General features: G+C 42.6%; 1 protein-coding gene across 2 annotated transcripts in view; it reads right to left on the reverse strand.

Annotated features, from left to right (window-relative positions):
- The window catches only part of UBE2E1 (ubiquitin conjugating enzyme E2 E1), an 83,352-nt gene extending 57,855 nt beyond the window's left edge, over positions 1-25,497 (reverse strand). For both annotated transcript variants that reach the window (XM_003256747.3, XM_012495794.2), the window contains exons 1-3: positions 25,304-25,497; positions 23,956-24,140; positions 19,840-19,890 (exon numbers count right to left, since the gene is read on the reverse strand). In XM_003256747.3, coding sequence (XP_003256795.1) covers positions 19,840-19,890; positions 23,956-24,107 — 203 coding nt within the window. In that variant the 5' untranslated portion in view covers positions 24,108-24,140; positions 25,304-25,497. The remainder of the gene's footprint in view (positions 1-19,839; positions 19,891-23,955; positions 24,141-25,303) is intronic.
- Positions 25,498-25,767: the final 270 nt, after the last annotated feature.

Raw genomic sequence — 25,767 nt, forward strand, 5'->3', positions numbered from 1 at the left:
GGCTGTGGGCAGCCAGCAGCAATCTGCAATGTGAGAAAAAATAAAGCGCACTTGGAGGGAGAGCACAGATGCGAGCTGGAAAGAATTCCTGGTTTCTGTTGTTTCTGATATCCAGAACATTTCAGTTCCTGGGTTATCAGACACACACTCAAATATTCCTATAATATTATCTTTTTATTTAAATGAATTAATTAGACTGCTGTTACCTGCAACATAAAGAGTCTTAGCTAATAACAAAAGTGGTATCAGAATGACTAATTCTCTCCAAAGTACAGTGGTTGAGTATGGGCCCTGAAGCCCGATCACGTGGGTTCTTCTGGCTTCTCCACTTACTAAGCTGCATATAACCTTAATGTTGATTTCATAATCTGTAAAATGGGAATACATGACCACCAACAGGAATGGTTGAAGTTTTAAATGAGTTTCTAACGTTCAAAGTCCTTAGAACAAAGCTTGACCCATAGTTAAGAGCGCAACAGAAGTTAGCTATCACCACCACCTCCAAGGGGGATCTAAATTCTACGATATACTGATTTGCTGATGTTTCCATGAGACCACTCATCTGGCTTGACACATTCCCTACTGCACACATGATACATAGAGAGCAACGACAAGGCCACTCTTAAATAGGGACAGGTTCCACATCTAGGTGAATCAAGAAGAGTAATAAGGTAAGGGAGAGAGACAAAAAGCAGTGCTGGATTCTCCACAGCTCCAAGCATCACACTGTTCTCTCATAAGGAGCTTCTACACAACCAAAACCCCAAACCTGCCCCCACCCCAATATTGCGTCACACTGCTCTTCCTTTGATGCTGTTGGTTCTATAAGCCTAAAGATTTTTATGCATTTTTGGATCCAACCGATGACTTCAGCTTGCCAAAAACAAACAAACAAACAAAAACAAAAACAAAAACAAAACCCACTCCCGACTGGTGTAACTCTTAAAATCCTTTATTATTTGTGATTTTTGTGTGTGATGGGGGTAGGGCAAGAGATGAAGGCTGCTGACCTTTGTGAACCCTAAATCTATTTATAATACATAATGACTAAGACTCTCTCTATCCACCCCATGGTCTTGTCAGGGGATATCATAAAGGGCTCAGAATAAATTAAACACCATCCTGAAAGGCTACTTAACTAGAAGCAAGCATGGCCCAGAGATCAAGCACATGCATGTAAGAATTAGAGGATCCTAAAGAACCAGGAAGTAGTTAAAAAGAAAAAAGGAAAAATAATATATGCATGATTTTTCCAAAGGTATTTTCTTGACAAAGTATCTTTTAAATTATTCTAGAGCCAAAATTCCAGGTGTAGCTAGCTAGGTAATAAGAAGGAGTGAGGGAAGGGTGAGGAAGGGAAACCTGGCATACCCATATCCTGACAATGCCAGGGCTTCTCTACAGAAATTCTGAAATAGCAGCAAACTCCTCAAGAACCCAGGCCAACAGAGCCAATCAATCCACGCTTATCAGCTCACAAATTTGCTGAAGGCTTTCTCCTTTTCTTTTATCTGCTTCTCTTTCAGACATCTCTTATTTATAGAAAGTAGCAAGCTAAGCCTGAGGGGAAAACCAAAGTCCCCATTTCTAACCGCTCTTCTAGACCCCTTTCCTTTCTCAGTTCCTCTTTCCTTTCTCCTTCTTTTATTAGCTCAACCTCATCCTTTTCCCTGGATTCCCTAAATCTGTAAACTTTCCCACTTCAGCACTTTTCTGGGAGAGGGGCAGGTATGGGGACTCAGGCTACTGGTAAACCCAGTGCTTTGGGAAGCTGAGGCAGAAGGACTGCTTGAGACCAGGAGTTTGAGACCAGCCCAAGCAACACAGCAAGACCCCACCTCTCCAAAAAAATTAGAAAACAGCTGAGGCTGGGTGTGGTGATTCACACCTGTAATCCCAGCACTTTGGGAGGCTGAGGCAGGAGGATCATTTGAGCTTAGGAGTTCCAGACCAGCCTGGGCAACATAGTGAGAGCCTGTCTCTATTAGAAAAAAAAAAAAAAAAAGCTGGACTTTGTGGAGTACACCTGTTGTCCCAGCTACTCAGGAGGCTGAGGTGGGAGGATCACTTGACCCCAGGAGTTCAGGGCTGCAGTGGGCTACGATCACACCATTGCATTCCAGCCTAAGCAACAAAGCGAGGCCCTGTCTCTCTCTTTTTTTTTTTTTTGAGGCCCTGTCTCAAATAATAATAATAATAATAATCCTCCATCTTATCAAAAATAAGAACTTATTTTCAAGAATCAAAGAAAAAAATAAAAAATATAAGACGGAGAAACTGCCCCTTCTGCAACTGCCACCCTCTAGCTACAGCTTGTCAGAACCACTGGAGGGCTTTAATTTTTCACCCCAAATTTGCTAATCTCTCCTTCCATCCACCCTGTCCACTGAAAGTAAACCCCTGTTACTTATTGATGGGCATTTTCCCTCTTCCTTAGGTGTGCTGGGACAGGGACAAGCCTGGAAATCACCAGACTAGAGTGTGAGACAAATCTAAGGAAAACACTGAGATCACTAAGGTTTAGATGAAATTGAATTATGATGAAAATTATAAACAAATTTACATCTTAGGCCATTAATGAACCTTTATATAATGTCTTGTTCAGTAGCTATGTAATGTTTATTTTACGTTGAGAGCATCTATCACACTTTTGTATCTCCAGATGATCTAATTCAGTGCTATGCACACAGACACACATAAATGCTCAGTTTGTAATTTGAGTCAAAATTTTTCAAGTCTTCTCTTCTGACGGTGACTCTAACGTTTTATTGCAAAAGTAACTTCTATCTATATGCATCAACTCCAATGCCTTTACCAGCAACTGCTTCGATTAGCACTGGTAAATATCCAAATAATGATCCAATTTTCTCATAGATTTAAATACTTAACTTTTTAATCACTAAGTATACTGTGTATCTTCTCAAAAATTAAACCTATATTTAAAATGTTATATTACATTTACATACAATATAGAAATTGATCTTTTTACACAATGAAAGATTAAAACACACTGTATGATTTCATTGCTTCAGCCTACATATTTCTGTGATTGATGGTAACATCTAAATGAAGTAACTCGTAACATTTATACAACTACTACTAAATGCTGTCCTTTAATTTGTTTCAGTTATCATTCATACTTTTAGGCATCTTCTGGTGTTAGGTACAAGAAATAAAAATAATCAAATTTTTCAAAAACTCGGTCTTGACAGAGAGACAAACACAAATGACCGTAACTGAATGTGATAAATGTTTTAAAGAGGTATGTATTTAAAGTGCCCTGGGACACAGATGAGAGCTGTGTGGAGTGAGTCATTTTTATCAGAGCTTTGAAAAATAAAAAGGAAAGAAGCTAGGAGAGAGAACATCCTAGGGGGCATACTGAAAACAGCAAGTTGCAGAGAGAAGAAATAAGATGGGAATATAAAAGCTGGGATCAGGTTGTAGGGGATCTGAATACTACACAAAGATTTTGGGCACTTAATTCTAAGGGCAGTTGGGACCTTAGATTTTTAAACAAAAGAATATAACAATTAAATCTACACTGGAGAACAAGTAGAGGTAGATGGCAATTCCAATGAAAAATACCAGTGGCTATGTTATAAAATAAGCCTCTTTTCAAATTTAAATACACCTCTGCATATGAGTAAAATTTAACATCAACAACTCAAAAGAAGGTCTATAATTCATAAAGCCACTATAAGAGGCAGTAGAGCATAATGGTTAGGCTTTGAAGGCCAGGGCCTAAATACCAGCTTCTCCACTTAAGAGCCTAGTGACCTTGGGCAAGGTACTTAAGCATTTTAAGGTTCTCTTTCCTCATTTACAAAATGAGAATAACAATCATATTGACATACTTAATAAAGTTAGCTGTTATTATTAAAGCTTTATCCTATTTTTAAAATCTCCACAGCACACAGTGTGAAGCAAAAAGAAACTAAGCCAAAATTTGTATAGTAAATCTAAAAAGCTGTCCAGAATATCATAAATCAGGCTTTCTACTGTTCCTTCGTTATTCTGTATAAAGTGAATGAACACCCAGAATACTAGATATATTCATGCATTCATATCATTTTAGAATTATCAAAATTCACCCCAAAGCCAAATATAAAATACAGGATTTTTTTTTTGTATTTTGATTTTTTTTTATTATTTGGTGGTTTTTCCCTTTGAGCAAATAGCCATGTTTTATGTCTGCATTGAAATTTTGTCCCTTTAAGAATTGTGAATAACTTTTTATAATGGATAAGTGAAAAAAAAGTCCTAACTTGGCTGTTTATTAGTGGGGAGAGGGGGGAGTCATGAGAAATTGGTCCTTTAGCAAGACAAATGACCCTTCTGCAAGACATCATGTAATTTCTTATCAGTGCAACCCAAAAACCTCCTGGCCACAGTTTAAGATATGCTAGAATTACAATTCATTTTATAAGTCATTTTTACAGCATATATATCAAAAAGGGATTTAGTACCTAAAGTTTAAAATACACATCTAAGAATGATTACACTGCTACTCCAATCTCTTCATTAGCCTTATTACCTGTGTTTAGACCTCCCCTTCAGAACAAATATTTCAGCTATCATAACAAAAAACTATGAAAAAATTACAACTCCACAAAAGTATCTACCAAATCAAGAAAATTGGAAAGCATTCTCCCTCTATAGTCGTATCACAGATTTGGGGCTTCACACTGTAGAGATAAATCTTTTAGATATTACAGATAACCAAGTGAGGGCTGGGAGGACTTCTGGCAAGCTGCCTCCCAGACTGCTGAGGTTCCCTGTTTCCAAGCTGCCCAACTCTCCTAGTTTCCCTGCTGTGTCATTTGCGGTTGTTGCTCTTAAGGAGGAGGAAGCCAAACTCTTGATGCTTCCCTATTGCCAGACTCCGGCTGCCTTCACTTCAGGTGAACAGCCAGGAACCAAGGCAAGCACACTACAAAGACAACTAAGAAGTTGTTTCTATGAGCTTTAAATACTATGTATGCATTACAAACATTCACACTTCATCCAACCTTTATGTCAAGACCAGCTGAGCAATGCTGTACTTCCTTTCACTGTTTGAGACACCAATTTTTGGTAACATGTCTTCAGTTTTTGCAAAAGGTCTAAATTTGTTAGATACACAGATATCTAGATATAATAGAACTGTTACATAAAGGTCAGTAAAACTGCATATAATGCCAAAAAATTTTACAGAGTATCTGCATAACCTCTATTTTTTAATACAATTTTTTCAAAACACTGAACAGAACAATAATTTTTTTAAAATGAGGATCTCACTATGTTGCCCAGGCTGGAGTGCAGTGGCTACTCACAGGTGCAATCATAGGACACACCACAGTTTCAAATTCCCAGCCCTGAGTGATCCTCCAGCCTCAGTCTCCTAACAGCTGGGAATATAGGCATGCCCCACTGCACCCACCTTCTCTCTTTTCATGAGTAGGAAATTTTACGTGAGGTAGTCTCCAAATACCTGGTGTTTCACTCCTCCATTTAAAGCTCTCCCACAGCTTTCTACTGAAATTCAAATAAAATCTGACCCCTGCCTACCTCATTTCTTACCCCCTCATCCTCATTCACTATGTCCAGCCATACTGGCCTACCCCACTCAGCACCTTTCTATCTGCTGTCCTTCAGCCTAAAATGCCCTTCTCATGGTTGGGTCCTTGTCATCATTCAGGGTCATTTCCCCAATGTGGCACCAATCAATGTCCCAACCTGCCCAGTCACTCACCAAGCCATTTTACTCTATTTCAATTTCTTGGTACTGTTTTCTGAAATTACTTTGGTACATTTGTTTCTTTTATTGTACCTCCCTCTATATGAATAAAACCTCCATGAGCACAGAGACAGTGTCTTTTTTGCTGCTGTATCTTCAGTACTTGGCACAACAAGAAATGCCTGATAAATATCAGAATGAATGACTGAATATAGTGAGGAGCCACTGGTTGTAACTGCATCTTAAATCAAAGGGCCAAAAAATGGAATAAGCCAGGGCACGCACAGACCAAAGCACTGCCAGTGTTGTCAATGATTTGTACCGCTCAGCCAAGGTCACAAGTAAACAGGCAGAGAAACACAGGTGGGGCAGGTTGGAGACTGCCCTGCCCACCCTAGCTGAGTCACTGACAACCATGCCAGGCCTGAATACACTTGCAAAACTAGGAGTAAGATTTAACTGGAACAAACAAAAATCTCTTATTAGTATGGGCAATCCTCATGATGCAAATGATGTGTGTGTAGTATGTTACATATTTTTAAAATTAATTCAAGAAATATAATTACTAATCCTACAAGGTTTGGTATATACTTGTTGGGGAATTAGTCATACTTTTAAAGTTTAGCCCCATAATAATTGATATATACAATCTGGGTACACAAAATCTTATCTCCTCCTTGAAAAGTCAAGTGTCACAAACTGTTTTCTGGCTTAAGTTAGACTGTCCACAAGAAATTTCTGAGAAAACGTCACCGAACTGGTTGTTTTTTTTTTTTTTTTCTTAAGGGAGCAGGAAGGGGAGGAAGCACACCAGAATGGGAGAAAGTCAGAAATGCACGAGTAAACTGACAAGATTTCAACCAGAAAGGAAAATGCAAATTCAGCCTGCAGGACTGTTATTAGGTACAGTGAGATCCAACATAGCATTTCTTTCTATGCATCTTCAGGTCAAAGGACAATGAGTAAATGTTACCATCCTCAAACCTAGTGCTCCTTGAGGGGCTTGAAGAGTATCAGAGGAGCTTCAGAACTGAAAGATGACTGATTTTGCAGGGGGTGCTTACATTCAAATAGAAAGTTCAAATCTTGGAAAGCAATGAAAATTGGACTATAACAAACCATTAACTGTTGAAAGATTCTAAGAGTGGCTCTGGAGAAAAGAGGAGAAAGTAAAACATAGTACCAGTCATCTGGAGACAGAATGGATAAAATTACTATCACTTTTTTCTCTGCTAAGTCATCAAAGAATGCCTTTCTTCACAAATTCATTATCAATATACACCTCACAATAAACAGGACACAGAGATAGAGAAGGGAGCATCGGGTCCCTCCTAGCTCCAAATCTCCATAACAAATAAGTTTGGGCTCCAAGATCTTAACAGTTTTTACTTTTTTATGAAAATCATGTGTTTTAACTTGCTACCATATAGAATTTCCTCCCAATACAGGTAAATGTAAATAGTTACAGTAAAATGTAGAAGCAGAAATCCCCACATCTACAAAGAATCCAGTAGTGTGAATGCAGAAAATGGCAACAACTTCAAATTTCAGTTTTAACAAGAACTGTGTCCTCAATATATGATTTACTTCAGGACTGGTCCAAATCACTTGACAATGTTTACTTTGGATGTGACAACATCTCAGAATACCAACCTACAAAAAATAAATGTCTTTTCAGGGGCTACCAATCTCCCTGAAGGATGAAGTTAGGCATTCTGAAGACTTACAGAGAGAGGGTTACTCAGAAAAAGGCCAAAGCAGTGTGATATACTAGCAAGTAGTATATGATGCTGCTAACTTTACTGCCAGTCTCTGCACACACATTACTATAATCACTTAACATACGTTTGTTCTGAAATATTTACTTAGGTTAGAGGAAAGTTATCTTTCATGTTTATAAAAAATCCTCCTGGGTGCTAGTAATAAAACAAATGTTTTCTTTTAGGGTCTTTTTCTCTGCTAAGTCAACAATCTCCTTTTATTTAGGATAAATGTGTTGTAGCAAGTCTGCTAAGAAATAAATTTTTATAACACCAATTCTAATAAATTCCCTTAAAAACTGAGATGTACTCCCATAGAGGAAAGGTTGTAAGTGGTAGTAGCAACAATTTAAATTACTTGTAGAGCAAAATTCCTATGTAGCCAAAACATTTGTGGTTCCACATATTATTTGTTGCTTTTCTCTGGCGGTACAGCACCTAATGCTTTTGTGATTCCAACTAATTACTCTCTGAATTAGAAGAATGATTCCTAACCCTAAAACTTTCTTAATTCTACCCTCAATTATCAAGGTAAGCAGGACCAAGAGTATCTGGCATAATCTGAAACAAATTATTAAGACATGATCGGTGGACAATTAAAAAGATAATGCTTATATGATTGCTTTAAGAGTTCTAGGTATATCCAATGTAAAGCATTAACATAACAGCCCATATTAAAAGGATGAAAAACAGGATGGGCGCGGAGGCTCATGCCTGTAATCCCGGCACTTTGGGAGGCCAAGGAAGGTGGATCACAAGGTCAGGAGTCTGAGACCAGCCTGGACAACATGGTGAAACCCCACCTCCACTAAAAATACAAAAATTAGCTGGGTGTGGTGGCGCACACCTGTAACCCCAGCTACTCAGGAGGCTGAGACAGGAGAACTGCTAGAACCCGGGAGGCACAGGTAACAGTGAGCCAAGAAGGCACCACTGCACTCCAGCCTGGGTGACAGAGCAAGGCTCCGTCTGTGGAAGCGCGGTGGTGGGGGTTGGGGGTGGGGGACAGGGGAGGGGATGAAAAACATTAAATATGATGAATAACTTATGCTGTGTTAAAAGTAAACATATATATCCAACTCATTCTAGTGCATTCTCCAGCTTGAGCAGAATACAAAAGGTCGATGCAAATCGAAGCATGCAAAATATTTTTAAGGATGGCAGCAGCAATTTACTGATTTTCCAATTTATCCAGTAATTTCAAACCAAGTCTTGAAAAAGAGATTCATCAAGATGTAATACATGAACCTGACACTATTTACTTGTAACAGCCATAGTACAACGTTAACCTAAAGATCACAAGGGAATTGAATCTCGTAAAGGAGAAGTTAACTTTTTTTGGTGAGGAAAGAGGGGAGATCAGAAAAAAAAAAAACAACTCCTTTGAGAATCCACTGAAAATGGTAGGCCCTTTCCCCATCCTCCCCCCAAAATTATATACACTGTGTTAAGAAATTCTGCCCTAAAGTGTAGAAAGTAGATAACACCAGATCACCTTTCTGGATAAATACAATGAAATATTTTAACTAGGAAGAGTAATACAAACACATTTTCATTCTTGAAAATCATTTCTCCTTTTCCATTGTCTCTCCTCTAAACCAGGTTTGACACGTGAAGGTCACCAACAAACCTGAGGTAAAATCTACTGGTTACCTGCTGGTCTTCATCTTTTTCTACTGCACAGCACCATTTCCCACTTGATCACTCTACCTCAAAACTTTCCACTCACTGCTTTCTAATACTACACTCTCTTGATTTTCCTTCTGTCTCCTTTGCTGGCTTTTCCTAGTGTATACTTCTAAATGCCAGATGCCTGAGTCTTCATCCTGGGCACTCTTCTCATGGTGCCTTTCCTTTCTAGGAGAGAAAAAGGCATTCCCAAGACACTCAAGAGCCTCTATTTGGTAAAGCCTCCTTTACAAATGCGTATGTATCTCAAGCTCACAATATTCCTCAGAGCTCCAATTACCTATGTCTAACTTATTTTTGACACCTTCACTTGGATGCCTCATGGGAATAGATTTCAAATCTATCAAGTCCAAAAAGGAGTCATTTCCACCATGCCCTCATCTCCCCCGCCACCCACCACACGCACGCCCTACGGCCCTATTCTAGGCCTAGGAGTCTATACCTATCAGTAAAACATCACTATCATCTAGCCAATTGCAAAAAAACACCGAAAGTTGGAGCCATTCTTGTTCCTGTCCCTCATCTCTCACATGCAATCCATCAACAGGTCCCAGTGTTCTACCGTATCTCCACTGCCACCACCTTAATCCTAGCCACCAGCTAGCTTGAATCAGAGCAATACCCTCCTTTCTGGTCTCCCTTCTTCCACTAGTGTCTTCCTCCCAGCTATTTTCCATGCAGCAGGGAGGGTGGGAAAAGACTTTTAAAGCATTACTGAGAAAAATCCAAACTCTCTACTTAGCACGGTTTACATAATCAGCATCACCTGACTTGTCCCCGCCTCAGGGCCTGTTTTTACCTTCCCTGTGTCCCAGATGTCTTCTGGTACTTTTCACAAGGCCATTTCCTTTCCTATCTTTTAGGTCTTTGACTAAATGTCTTTGTAAGCCTTCTCTAGGTAACCCTCATAGCCTCCCCAATTATTCTCCATCACTGCACTCTCTCAATTTCTTTCCTACTAGCCATTACAACTTGTACTAATCCTTTTGCTTAGCTGCTGTTTGTATTGTCTACTAAAATTCAGGTTTCACAAGCCACAGGCCAGGTCTGTTTTAGTCACATACAGAACAACACCTAGCACACAGCAGACACTCTAATGTTTTAAATGATTACGATCTGATCTACTCATGCTGCTGTCACATGTACAACACTGCTTCATAATAATGCTGACTTTTTGAGCTGCATCACATCTAAAACTTTCCTCCAAGTAAGATCATCCCAAGTTACTCTATTTACTCTCATCTGTTTGAAAATGTGCCTCACTGCCTTTTTCTGTAGAATTTACTAGACGTCCATCCCACACCAATTTTCCATCCATCAATTTAAATAAATACAAATGGCCAACGTACTGGCAGTATGGATAATGATCATCACTTCAATGCTAGTAGACTCTACTAAGACTACTCCATTGTATTACTATTTAAAATTTAATAATGACTCAGATCACTACAGACAAGTCAGACGTGGCACCTGTGGCAAATCTGCCTTTGAATGCTACATAAGAGGGCTTTGCATTCACTTTGTCATATTTGGGTCAGCATGTACTTTGGAGAACTGACAGAATTCAGTTTTTAACTACTCTGTTAAAAGTATTAGTGAACAATAATACACTGCCCCAATGGTTTGCTGTCACTGTAGCAAAACCCAGCGACAACTTAAATATGTTCTGTATTTGAAAACCTTTGGCTTTGTAAGATTTCCTGAGTGGGATGGGACAGTAACTTGGCCTTCCAAAGGTTGATCATCTATGTAATGTGGCATGGACCCCACAAAGCAATCCATAATCACTGCGTATATGTTTCAAGAAAAGAGCCATTAGCATACAGCAGAGTTCCTGGATTACGGTTCTCAAGCAGGGGCTTTGATGAGCTTTTAGCCTATAAAGGAGGAGGTTTCCCAGAGGATTAGAAGCATATTCTGACACCAGTTACTAGGTCTTTTGTTTCACTTTAGAGCATGGCTGCATAAAAGAGGCTGAATAAGAATGGGCTTATTATGAAACCCAGTTTCACTTCACTGGTGACAGGGAATGTGTCAGATGTCTCAGGCGGGTGCCAGCATCTCTAACATAACCAACTATCTGGAATAGCTTTAGGACTTGGGGGATCATCTCTAGGAACCCAATGTATTTAGCACCCCTAGACCCTTGCTCACTTGTTAGCATAAGGTAACTTTACAATAAGGATACCATTTGTAACTCTGTAGACTAAGAGCCCGTGCCACATTACATAGATGAGAAACCTTACAGAAAGTCAAAACAAGCAACTCAAAGGTGTTATATTTTCTCCAATACATCTTTTCTCAATCCAGCCTGCAGCAGAGATCACGTCTTTTTTGCCACACTGACGTCCAGAGCTTCTCTGTGATTGCAGGAAGGTCAAAATTGCTAAAACTGCTTGGGTGCCAACTCAGAAAGACTGCCAGCAATGGACAGCTGTAAAATGTGACAGCAATTTCCCCAGCAATTTCCACTATTTTCTGAAGAGGGTAATGAAGATGTTCTATTAAACCATCCGACCAAATTAAGTTTTTGTGTTTTGTGTTTTAACAAGTATGTATTGTTTACCTACCCTTTCTTGGACACTGTAGGGATATAAAGACATAATAATCCCCACTCTCAAGGAACTTAAAGTCTGCTGGGAAAGAACACAAACCAAATAACACCAGAAAGATGCTGCTTCTTTTCAGTTCTATACAAGTACCTAGAGTGCTACTCAAGCACCAAAAATGCTTCTAATCCTCTAGAAAATTTCAGGCTACCAGCCTTTCTAAACATACATTCTCCCACTTAGGGCCTAAGTTCTCTAGGGCCATCACTTTCTCTACAATTACGTTATAAAACATTACATCTGCCTCTCTAGCAATTTATTTATTTATTTATTTATTTTGAGATGGCACCTCGCTCTGTCGCCCAGGCTGGGGTGCAGTGGCGCGATCTTGGTTCACTGCAACCCCTGCCTCCCGGGTTCAAGCGATTCTCCTGCCTCAGCCTCCTGAGTAGCTGGGACTACAGGCGCGTGCCACCACGCCTGGCTAATTTTTTGTATTTTTAATAGAGATGGGGTTTCACCATTTTAGCCAGGACGGTCTCAATCTCCTGACCTCGTGATCCGCCTGCCTCTTCCTCCCAAAGTGCTGGGATTACAGGCGTAAGCCACCATGCCCGGACTCTGTAGCAATTTTTACTCTTTCTCTCTCTATATTTGGTTCTTCCTCTCAGCCTACAAAACATACACCTAAGTTATTATAGTTTAGAGCCCCAAGAGAAAATTTCCTTGATCTCCTTCTAGGGACTTTTGCAACCTTGTGGCTTTCCTCCTACTCCTTTCTCCAAGTCCTCTTCATTTCCCATCCTCCATCTGTAGACATCCTTCAGAGCATAATTCTTTCCTCCTCCAATCTCAGCAATCTTGTGCACTTTACCATCACCCAAACTTTCAAATCTAATGTGGACTACCAAAACCAGTTCCAGCCTCAGCTCCACTGTCAGGCCACCTCAGATTCAATGTGTGCAAAGCTAAACACACGGAAGCATCAAAGTGCTCACTTTCAAATGGCTCCACAAAATTAACATATAGAGATAAGAGAGAGACAGAGCAAACATGGTGAAATTTTGCTGAGGAATCAGCGTGAAGGGTGGGCACTTGATGTATCATTCTTTTAACTTCTCCTGTAGCTGTGAAAATCGTCAAACTAAAGCAGTTGGGAAGAACATGTAGGGCCAGAATCAAAGACAGAAATCATTGTCCTTCCCTTTTAGGAAGTTTATAATCTATTTAATTTGTCTAATCTAATCTAAAAGTAGGCCATGTAGATCTGGGAGTTCAATGACTGATTTAGTAATAAACTCAAATATATAATCAAACTGCAAATATTTACTGAGGACCTACTAAGTGGCAGCAACATGCTAAGCATTGCATGTGATCAACGAAGTAAGTAACAAAACCTTTTTTTAACCCTAGGGACAGGGTCTATACATCTCTACCTCCCTCAAGCCAGTTCATCCTCCTGCCTTATTTATTTCTGTTAATGCACCACCAACTTCCCCAACACCCAGAAGAACCTGACTCCTTTTCAAGTCCTCCACATCGAAATCAGTGGCTAAGTTCTATGGATTCTACTGTCTTCTACCTCTCTTTCCTCTCCACTTTGAAGGCCACCACTTAAACCCCAGACCCTCTTGACCTTCCACCTTAACTACTGTAGCAATCTCCAAGTCTCCTGGTTCCTACTGAGCTCCACTCAATCCTTATTCTTTCTCTGTCCAGATAGCCAACTTTATCTGAATGACAGCCCCTACTCAAAAGGGTTTTAATGATTCTCCAGCATCTACATAATAAAATTTAAAGCCTTAGCCTGACACTGAAGAACACGAGCTTTACCTACTACTATTTATTCTCGCACTAATGTTTCTTGATCTCTAGACACAGCTTTTACTCACTTCTGCCCAATAGTGCCCTTTTTCTGTCTTCCCTCTGCTGTCTTGGCTTACACTGTTTCCTCCATCAGGAATATCCCTTATTCTTCCCCATCCCACTTCTCACCTCTTCCATGAAGCCTTCCCAGATCACTAAGTACTCCAGCCACAATCCCTCAAACCCAAGTCAAAGTAATCTCTCACTCCTCTGAAACTTTATAACATGATATCTGCATTTTATTATTTTCCAAATATTTATATTTCCAAGTTCCATTCAAAATATGTGTGTGCATGTCTTATCATCCTGACTAGATTATGAACTCCTCGAAGGGAGTGCCTTTTCTTTTCTCTTTTTTTTTGAGACAGGGTCTCACTCTGTCGCCCAGGCTGGAGTGCAGTGGCGCGATCTCGGCTCACTGCAACCTCCGCCTCCAGGGTTCAAGCAATTCTCCCGCCTCGGCCTCCTGAGTAGCTGGGATTACGGGTGCGCATCACCACGCCAGCTAATTTTTGTATTTTTAGTTGGCCAGTCTGGTCTCAAACTGCTGACCTCAGGTGATCCACCCACCTCGGCCTCCCAAAGTGCTGGGTTTACAGGTGTGAGCCACCGTGTCCAGTTGTGCCTTTTCATTTATAACAGGCCCTCAAAGTTTGTGACAGGAATTTAACAAGAATCCCTAAAAACTGTGAGTATTGCCTTCTAAGCTATAAGCATTTTTCTCAAAATACTGATTAATATTTTAACAGTGGTATAGCTGTTTATTGTGATAAAATATATATAACATGAAATTTGCCATTTTAACCATTTTAAGTGTACAATTTAGTGGCATTAATTACATTCACAATATTGCACAACCATCACCATTATTTCCAAAATTTTCACCACCTCAAAAAGAAACTGTATTCATTAAGAAATAACTCCCCATTCTCCCCTCCCCTCAGTCCCTGAAAACCTCTAATCTACTGTCTGTCCTTATGAGTTTGCCTCTTCTAGGTATTTCACGTAAGTGGAATCATACACTATTTGTCTTTTTGGTTCTAGTTTATTTCACTTAGTATAACCTTTTTTTTGAGACGGAGTCTCGCTCTGTCGCCTAGGCTGGAGTGCAGTGGCACGTTCTGGGCTCACTGCAAGCTCCGCCTCCTGGGTTCACGCCATTCTCCTGCCTCAGCCTCCTGAGTAGTTGGGACTACAGGCGCCCGCCACCATGCCCGGCTAATTTTTTTGTATTTTTAGTAGAGACGAGGTTTCACTATGTTCGCCAGGATGGTGTCGATCTCCTGACCTCGTGATACGACTGCCTAAGCCTCCCAAAGCGCTGGGATTACAAGCGTGAGCAACTGCACCCGGCCCACTTAGTATAACATTAAGGTTCATCCACGTTGTATCCATGCATCAGAACTTCATTCCTTTTTGTAGATGAATATTCCATTTTATGGATTAACCAAATTTTGTTTATCCACTCATCTGTTGACAGACACTTGGGTTTTTTCCACTTTTTGGCTACTATGAATAATGCTATGAATACTGACATACAGGTTATCTGTTTGAGCCTCTGTTTTTAATTATTCAGGGTACACAGCTAGCAGTAAAATTATTGGGTCATATGGTAATTCTGTTTAGCTTTCTGAGGAATAACAACAGTATAGTTTTACGGTCCAGCTATAGTCTTTTGGTAAACACAACCGCCGCAAGACTTCCTGCTCATTTGAAAGACAACTCATCTCCAGATAGGTTTCTTTCCTCTCTAATAGGGAAGGCCCCCAGTGATGATCTAATTCCCAACAGCCTGACCCTAGTATGGGTGCTGTTTGGATTGTGCTGAAACCCCAGTCTCCTGGTTGTCACAATTCTTCAACACTGCCTTTACATGCATAAAGGTATACACAATGGTGAAACTAAACATCATTCAGATGTTTAAGTCACACTTCTATCCTTAACGCATTTAGTAACATCAGATAAATGAAAGATGCTAAAAGGAAGAATACTTTTCAGCACCTAAGATACAGGGTTTTGCAAAGGATGACTTCTGCTGAACCTATTTCTTATACCCAAACAACCATTTAAAACACGCTGAACCTGGACGAGGTATGTAACACTCGACTGTTCCAAGAAAAGGATCTCTTTCCATTGTGAACCATGATGAGCAGCCTGGGACTTCTGAACTGACATCTCATTACCATTACCACCAATTCGAGCAGGTATTGGAACGCCAGAAAAATACAATGTAAATTCACACAAACTACGTGGAAGTATACAAAGTGCTAACTTGGAGCATCTGTGTGCAAGGAGCAGGATCAAAAGAGGTCTTCAGGACTATCTTTTGCTTTTTACTCCACAAACTTCTGTATTTGAATTTTTCAAAAACATGCATTCTTGTATAATACAATGGCTTAAAACTATTTAAAATATAGGCAGTGTTAGGAAAAAAAAAAAGCTATCAAAAGAAGGCTAAATGGAAATTCCGTCACATACACAAAAACTAGTATCAGGGCCAGGCACCATGACTCACGCCTGTAATCCCAGCACTTTGGATGGGCAAAGTGGGTGGACGGCTTGAGGCCAGGAGTTTAAGATCAGCCCAACAATACGTAAAACCCGGTCTCTACAAAAAAATACAAAAAATTAACGGAGTGTAGTGTCGAGCGTCTGTAGTTCCTGCTACTTGGGGGCCTGAGGCAAGACAGCTTGAGCCCAGGAGATCAAGTCTGCAGTGAGCACTACTGCACTCCAGCCTGGGTGACAAAATGAGACCCTGTCTCAACAAAAAAGTGAGAAAGAAAGAAATTTATTTTTATTATTCTCACCTGTGCTTGAAGTGTTTAATGACTTGTCAGACATTTTATCCTAAAATAGCACCCCATCTGAATTTTTAGGTTAAGTCACTACTGAGACATTTACTCATGATACAAATGTATCCATTAAATAAAATCTGAAGTTTAAAGGACTTATGCAAAATATGCCATTTAGTCTGTATAGATATACTGTCTGCAGATATTCATGTCTACAGGCTAGTTATAACTCGTCAATTTAGCAAAGTTTGAGCCCTGGGCTATAAATAACAGCTGCAAAACTGACTCTAGTGGCCCAGAGTTCATCAGCTATCTAAAAGGCATAATTTTACAATCTAAGATCTGGCACGCTTTAGGCAATCATTACAAAGTTAACATATTTTTCCCCTAAAAGAATAGAGCTAAATGATAGGGGAATAAAAGCTTAACCAAAATGAAAAGTGAGTTGGGAAACTATTTTGTGTGTGTGTGTGCATATATATACACACACACACAAATAATTCAGAGATACTAAAATTAAGAATTTGATTTCTATGGCAACATAAAGCAGTTTGAAAATACTTACTTAAAATCACTTTGGACCAGGTCATTGAACACAATCTGTACTGTGTTCTCAAAAATATCCACCCAACATAATATACAACATTAAGAATTTAATTTTATGTTTTCATACATTATAACATATTGAGCAATTGCATTTCACATAAGTTTTGATGCTCAGTAACTTCAAATATTTTTGCCAAGTGCCAAAATTAGTGAACACAAGCAGTGCACCTTCCTTCAAGAGGAGCAATTCTACTGATTTGCAATAATCAACTTTTTTTTTTGAGACACGGTCTCACTCTGTTGCCCAGGCTGGAATGCGTCACCACGCCCGGCTAATTTTTGTATTTACTGAGAAGTTACTATGTGCCAAGTGCCATATTTTAATAATGTGTTTAAAACTACATACTGAATGCTGACTGAAGAAAGGAAGTATGGCAAAGGGTAAAAATATAAGACAAACTAATTGAAAACCAAGTATTTAACTCATTCAAATCTCATGCTTTCATGCTGAGGGTAATTTTAAACATGTATGCACTTAACATATGACTTAATTCATAGATTTTCATTGGACACTGACTTCAAAAAGTACCCCCAAGGCCGGGTGCAGCGGCTCACGCCTGTAATCCCAGCACTTTGGGAGGCCAAGGCAGGCAGATCACAAGGTCAGGAGTTCAAGACCTGCCTGGCCAACACGGTGAAACCCCATCTCTACCCAAAATACAAAAATTAGCTGGGCATGGTGGCACGTGCCTGTAATCCCAGCTACTCAGGAGGCAGGAGAATTGCCTGAACCAGGACCCGGGAAGCGGAGGTTGCAGTGAGCTGAGATCACGCCACTGCACTCCAGCCTGCGCTACAAAGCAAGACTCCGTCTCAAAAAGAAAATATATAAATAAATAAATAATCCATCTTTATCTCCAATAAAGTACATTAAGATACTAAATAATTAAATCCCAAAAGGTAACAGCACAAAACATAAAACCAAACTCTTTTAAGAGAGCTGAATATTGGGACTACTATATAACATTAAGACAGCACCATTAGCCAACCAAAAGTAAAAATTTTAATTCACATTACTCAAACGGCCCACTGGAAAATATCTTCAGAAAATAAAGTCATCTCTATTGTTAAAAGACAATGTAATATACATTCTCTTGCAAAATGAAGATGCCTCGTATTTTCTCTCAGAGATTTTTCTTAAAATTTAGTATTTTAAGCTTTGACTCCGTAACACCAATCACCCAACAGCCACCCAGTCTGGAGCGTCCCCTGACCACAGGTAATTCCGAAACGTTTCACTTGAAGGGGTAATTGGGAGGGTTTCCCAAAGATAAAAAAGTTCCACATGCCTCAGGAGCATAAATCTCTCACACATAAACTCAGTTAAAATGATGTGAAACTGAAGTGTACTTATGCTGTTTTTTTTTAAAATACTTAATCCCATGAAAATCTTCAAACGGTTTACAATTTTAGATTTGATTGTGCTTATTCACAAGAAAGCCATTATATGTTTTAATCAATGTTATTAATAACACACACATAGGAGACACACAATACCAAGCAGGAGCAATAACTAGACAGCACAGAACTACCTTGGGGAATGTACATGGATTCCACACAACCAACCAAGGGAAGCTACAGGCTTCCATTTGAACCACCACCATCAAAACAATGAGTTAGGCCTAAGTCTCATCGTTTCTCCACTTCTCAACCATCTTGAGAGATTATTAGCCAGGAAGAATTCCCCAGAATGATTAAGTGCTTCAATTATAAACTATAGTTTAAGAGCATTTCAAACTCAAAATGACTTTCCTTACAAAACAGGACAAAGTTTCACGGAAGAGCGTCCCAAACCTAATCAACAGTAAGAATGAATGTAACCAAAACGGCAATAGTTTTGTATTTAATCCACTAATTAGTTTCCAAAGTTCACTGTTAATAAACAAAATACTTCATTTAGCTTTTCAACCTATTCCCACACACTCATCTTAAAAACTGTGTATAGCCACTGAATACTTTGTTGTCAGTAACTTCTACTCCTACCAATAAGTTTAGAGTATTTCTGAAATCTCACATCCCTTTCCAACGCCGATCCTGAGAACTAGGTTAAATGTTATACTTAATTTTTAAAGTATGGGAGTTACAGGACCTCCCTTAAATAAATGGCTCTATTCTAACACATAGTTGTAAGTCACCCCTCACTTCATTGTTGATCTAGTAAAGTCATCAAGTCTTCCACCTTGACTCAACAGTAGCAAAATGGCTTCTCTAAATAAAGTTGTGATCAACAAACCCTTAGAAAGCTGGTTTCAATTTGTTTTGAAACTGAAACACACGTATGTATACAGTCTGAATAAAGCAAGTGAAAAAAACACCCCCGTGAAAGTTTAAATCTACAATTTAAAAGAAAACCTTTATCAAAGCCAGAAATTGTTTCCTGAATTGCTCTGCCAAAAGTCTAATAAAAAATCTATATGCTATGGAGTAAGTTTGAAGATCCAGTGTTTAACTCTATGTTCGCTTAGCTTAGCAGAGATCGAATAAGAGATTACTATAGCAAAGCAGTTTTCCAAACCGAAATGTCCTTCGCATCTAAAAGGTTTTACATCATCCTTAATGGCATATCAAAGACCCATGATTAGGCAAGGATACACCTTTAAATTTACTTTAGTTTTCTTTCATATATGTAAAAATCCACTCCAAATAAATCCATTACTTCTCCTCAACAGTACTGAGCTTGTCAGAGGCTCATCAAAACATTATACTCAGGTTGATAAATTTCAGCTGTTACGTGATGTTAGTGCCATAACAAGCATTAGCCAAAGAATCAAAGAAAAAGTATATAATAAAAAGAAAAACCCAAGACAAAGGTTAGAAGAATTTTAAAAATGAAAAAAATCTGAAAAGCAACTCACCTGCAGTTAGGTGGAGGGTCTAAAGTGATGTCCGCCAGCTCTTTCTGAATTCTGGAGTGGGAGAAATGGGAAAGACAAACACGAGAAGCATTAAGGCGTGGAAGCCTCCCACCTGTAACGTGCAGGTCTGCAGATAAACCTAAGCGCGATCACTGGATTCTACTGGGCAAAGAGGAAACTACACATCAAGAACTTCAGGTCCCTAGTTTAGGAAAAAAATTTTTCACCGAGGAAGTGAGGTAGCCTGGAATCTCCTGTTCTCATCTGCAAAGTTTGGCTTCCAACCTTGCCTCGCACACCAGGGCAGTTCTATTCCTCGGTGTTTTCTATTTAGGACCTAATTTTAAAGTTTCTCACTTGCGGACCGGTTTCCTCAGTCCTCCCCTGCACCTCCTCTCCCCAGGACGGAGAGATCATAGCCATTGGTGCGTGGGAAGGACGCCAGCCTCCAGCCTCCTTTGCCCCTTTCACCCCTCAGATGCCCCCATGCCCACCCCGGCAGGGCGCCCCCGACAGGCCGAAGGTCCGAGGCCTCGCCCGACACCTGACCCGCCCGGAGTCCTCAGTGACGAAGCCAACATGGCCGCTCCCCACGAGGCCCCTCGGGCCCGAGTGACCTGCCAGCCGTCGCGGGGTGCCCGGGAGGCCCAGACCGCAGGTCGCTCCCTAGCGGTGGGCAGCCACCGCCCGGCCACCCCGCCCCCACCCCGCGCGCGCCCCCGACGGCTCGCGCCGCGCCGGTGAAGTTGCGGGCGGGGGAGGGGAACAGGGTGCCCGCACGGGGGCTGCTCCGCGCCGTCCCAGCTCTCCTCTCCCGGCGCCCAGAACCTCGGCCCGAGACCGCGCGCGAAAGCAGGGCGCGAACACCCCTGCCCGCCCCTCGGGCACCACAGACCCCAAGTGGCCGGCCCGCGGCCGCACAGGTGCACCGGACCCTGCCTCCGCCCCGCACGCTCGCCGGGACTCTCGGCCCACCTCCCCGGACCTGCTTTTCCCCGGGCGTCCTCTAAACTTCCCGGGGTCTGCCTCCTTCCTTCTCCATGGTCCGCTCTCTAGCTCACACTGGGCATAGACCGGGGACCTGCAGTTTTCTCCCTCCGCACCAACCCTCGACTTCACAAAGGGCCCCATCCCCCACTCGTAGGCCGAAGCCACCAGGCAGTTCACACCAAGCCCTGGCCTTTGTCTTTTGCTTACCTAGGCACTTAGAGCATCAATTAATACGATAAAGTTTAGGGCCTCTAAGCTTCTTCCACCTTCTAAACGGTGCCTAATTTTATAACCTTTCCTCCTCCTATCATATGAAGCCCAATGGGGCTATGTTACAACTTAAAAATCTCACCGAGGCAGCACTGTAGTTAAAAAAAATTTTAAACACACACACACACACACAGCAATCTAATTCACAAATGATGCGTTTCCCTTTCCAAAGGTTTTCTGCGGGTAGGCGGACGGACGAGCTATACGTAATGAGGAACAGGTTTTAAGGACGACGACTGGGGGAGGTTCTATAAACCTTCCTACTGGAGGACATTTCCTGTCCCTACATATCTGTCAACTTCAGAAAGGGGTTTGTTCACAATCTCAATTGACACGCATTTGTGTCCTGCTAAATTCTACTGCTACCAAAAAGCGTTTCATTTCTGAGACATTCATACTCCCGCTGTTTGACTCATGACTGTACATTATACTCAAAGTTTGGAACATTGGTATCCTGATTCTTTACCTGCATCTTTTCAAATAACTGTATTTTAAGACCTACACACGTAGGCAAAAATTTCCTCCCCAGAGCACAACGCATATAAAAATACATATTGACTTCAGTCCTCCTTGCCAACCCAACTCCCACTATAAAATAGTCACAAAAAAGGTAGTTGTTTCTTTAATACCTAAGAAGCGTTAATGCCAAAAAGCTTTATCAACTTCATCTTGACAGATGGCATTTGCATTTCCAAAAAAACTGGCAAGAGACTTGCAGGAGTAATTCATACCTATTTCCAGAGTCATTCTTGTTCAGACCACTTGCAATGGGGGCTTTCCTCTACCCACGGTTTGGAAACCACTTTCCAACATGCAGTTAGCAGCCTGTTACTCTGCCAATTCAGGCTTCTTTTTCACTCCTACTCCTGGTGAATGTGCCCCTTCCAATTCTATGGGCAACAACTACCTTCCAAATCAATATACTTCACAGAACAGCCTCTATGGAGTCCCACTAACATCAGTTTTCTCTTTCCTGAATACACTGTCCCTCTCCATTTTTTTACTTTTCTATTTATCTTAGGTCTGCTTTAACACTAATAGCTACTCTTTCAGCAAGATTATCAGGGAGCTAAATTCATTGCAAAAACAAAACAAAAGCCCTGATGTTAATTTATAGATAAAATTACTATTTGTAGCTTCCCACCATTCATTTTTCTACATCTATCATTTCTTTTCCAGAACTTCCAAATAAATTTTTAACTTGTTTAAAATAAATGGACAAAGTACGTCTAGTGAAAAAATCCCCCTCTCTGCAATTCACTCACAACAAAAGCAGAGTATTTTCTATTTGATACCTGTGTCTTTATATCCCCCAAATATATTCATGTACACCAGGGATATCTAGCAAAATATAAAAATGCAAATTACCAAAAGCAAGTATCTTGGCTTGAGCACGTGAGGCCAAAACGTGCATGAGGATCAGAGAGCCTAGGGGATTGAGGTGGGGCGCAGTGTTAAGGAAGGGCCTGTCCCAAGTAGGCAGAGTAGACGTCAGGTTCCAGGAAAACCACACAGGGCTAATCAGTGAGGGTCAGTTAGGCCTCCTGAGAAGCTGTACAATCAAACCAAACCTATAAAAATGAGAACAATCTTGCAGAGGCACCTTGCCACTTAAGACCTCCACACTATTTTTTAAGTCACTCCTTCATCAGCCCATGGTTAGGTCACCAAAACACTGCCAAGTTTTCAAATTACAAGTCAGGCAGAATGACAGAACAAACTCTCAAACCCTGACTTCCAGGCTCACTACTCAGTGGAGAGATCTAAAGTCTCATGTTCTACTTTATTTTAAAAATTTTTAAGAAGGGTATCCCTATCTAACCCATCATTTGGAGTTCTTACTATCTTCCTGGTTTGCCACCCTTTTAACAACTGCCTAACTCTGAGAGCAGAAGGATTTATGAAAGGGTGTCTCAGGGCTCCTAGGAATCCACTAAAGATTATTTTGAGGGTCATGGCGATCAGAGGATATTACTGAAGGATGGCAGGGGTAAAAAGTAGCTACCTCCAGAGCCTTAAGAGGAAAAGAATAAAGAAAAAGGGATACTCTCAGGATGGCAGGGATAAAAAGTAGCTACTTTCAGAGCCTTAAGAAGAAAAGAATAAAGTAAAAGGGAGACCACTTAAATTGAAAAAATAAGGCAAAGTAATATTTTCACAGCATGAGGACAGCAAATAGCATGAAAAAAAGACAAGTCTCCCTGAAATTTGGTAAACTGAAGTTTTTAAAAAGAACCACAAAAATAACCTAGAATAATAACCATTTTATAATCACTTACTGATTCATTCATTTGCAACTCTCAGAAAAATCTCTTTAAATTCCACCAGAAAACATCTGTCTTCACCTACTAAATTTTGTACCTGCTAATATGAGTTTCTTATTCCTTATGCAATTTGTGAAGAAAGCTCTATTTAGAAAAGATCATCCATGCAACAGGTGAGGAGAAGGTAAAATGGTCACGGAATTCATTTTGATGCAGTTGTCTGGGCTGGTATTAGTAATTAAGAAATGGGATCATGGCCTTGGGGAAGGTCACAGATTAACCATTAGTAGGACAAGAAATCTGAAATCAGATTTGGGGGTCACTAATAAAAGTAATGAGGAATCTTACAAACTTCAGCAAGAAATGCGAGAGGCAAGCCTCAACAGCTGCATGTCAGCAATGATTAAAAAAAAAAAAAAAGAGAGAAGCAGCAATAGAGAAAATAATTAGGGCTTCCAAGGCCCTTCTTTCATTTTTAAGAACACGTAAATCATGAGGAGGGTTTAAGCTATCCTCATTGAGAGGCAGACCAAATGCAGCAAGAGGCAGTTCGGAAAATAGGAAGCCTGTGGAAAAAAAAAGAGCACAGTACCTCTTGGCGCTGGTGGAGAGGAGTTTGGAGTTTTTGCTCATGCTGACTTTACTCTCCTTCTTCTTGGGGGTGTTTGTTTCTTTCTCGGTTTGCTGGTTGGAAGACGAAGATGAGGAGGAGCTGGTGCTGGCCCTCGAATCGTCATCCGACATAGCGAACCCCCCACCCCACCCCGCAAACAGCCCCTGCAGGGGGAGGGAAACAAAACAGAAACACACAAACCATGCAGCCAGTGTAAATAAGGAACTCGGGCGCTGTCAGGAGGGCATTGACCAGGGGCGCACGCGGCCGCCCACCGCCCTCCACTCGCTTTTCAAAGTCTGCAGGCCCATTAAGGCTTTTGCAAATCGGACGCCGCTTGTTTATTTTTGGCCCCAAGTGGGGAACGCTGTGGGAAAACGGTCTGGAGCTAGGAGAGCGGCCCCTCCCTCGCCCCCCGGGGCTCTCCGCTGGGCAGGGAGGGAGTAGCCCGGGAGGCGAAGGAAGGCAGGGAGGGGGCGCGGGGCGCCACGGCGGGGCAGGGAGGGAAGGTCCCGGCGGCCGGCCGGCCTCAGGGCTGTTTTTGTCCGCTTTCCGGGGGTCGTGGGGGGCCGGTGGCCCGGGTGAGACTGTGGGGCCACGAGCGGAGTTTGGCGAGGTCGGGAAGAGAGGAGGGGCGGGAAGGAGTGAGAGAGGAAGCCGAAACAGGGGGACGGAGGCGGGGAGCGGGTGCCCGGGTGGGGGAAGGGAGAGGCCGGGGGGGGGGGGGGGGGCAGGGGCGACGAGGCCCGAGGCCCCCCCGCGCCGCGCCCCGACGCCCCTCCCAGCCTGCCTGCCTCTGGGCCGCCCAGCTCACGGCTACGCGGCCGGGCGGGGGTCCGGAGCACACGCCCGATCGCCACTCCTGTAGGGGGATAGGGGCTGCAGCGGGGAATGGGGGCGGGGGGGTCGGCCTCCGCAGCGGAGAAATAACAATGAGCCCTTCCGCCCCAGAGGGGTTAATCCCCGCGAACCCCCGCCCCTGGGGAAAACGGGGCTCCCCCAACTCCCTTCCACCCCCGCTCCCGGGCCCCTCGGTGGCCAGTGGGGGGCTCTTGGGGCAGCGCTGACAGTTCGAGCCACAATGACCCCCGCCCCCGATGCGGGCGGCCCCCACACCCCACGCGGCCCGGGGTCCCTGCCCATCCCCCGCGGACGGGCCGCGGACCCCTGGGGCTCCCCAGCCCCTCTCCGCTCCCCCCCCCTCGCCAGCCCCGTGCCCTGCGGCCCGGCGGCCCCGGCGGCGCGAGTGGGGGGAGGCGGCGAGGGGTGTCCCCGAGGCCCGGCGGCGCGGCCGGGGGGCGGCGGGCCGCTGGGGGGATCCCCGTACCTCTCTTTGTGTCTGGCTCCTCCGTGCCGCCGCGGCGGCTGCTGCTGCGGCTGCGGCTGGGCCTGGCCACTCGTGTCTCTCTCTCGCTGGGAGAGAAGCGGAAGTGCAGCAACAGCAACTATTAAACAGGCAATGGCTTCCCCCAGCCACACACGCTCGCACACACACCACTCCTCCGCCGCCGCCTCCTCCTCCTCCTCCTCCTCCTCGCCCTCACCCCTCCCCTACCCGGCCCGGTCCCACCCACCCGCGCTCCCCTCCCCCTGCAACACCTCCTGGGGGTGCGCGAGGAAGACCCAGGAGACCCCAGAAAACCCTGTCCCACACACACACCCCCCCACCCCAGCGCCTCCTCCGGACGCCCGGGAAGGGGGCGAGGGTTGTGAATTTTCTCCTAAGTGGTTTGGGAACCTGGATTCTGGGCGGGAGAGGGGAAGCCGATGGAGATGGGGGGCGCTGGGAGT

The sequence above is a fragment of the Nomascus leucogenys genome, chromosome 4 (genome assembly GCF_006542625.1).
Source record: "Nomascus leucogenys isolate Asia chromosome 4, Asia_NLE_v1, whole genome shotgun sequence".
NCBI lineage: Eukaryota > Metazoa > Chordata > Mammalia > Primates > Hylobatidae > Nomascus > Nomascus leucogenys.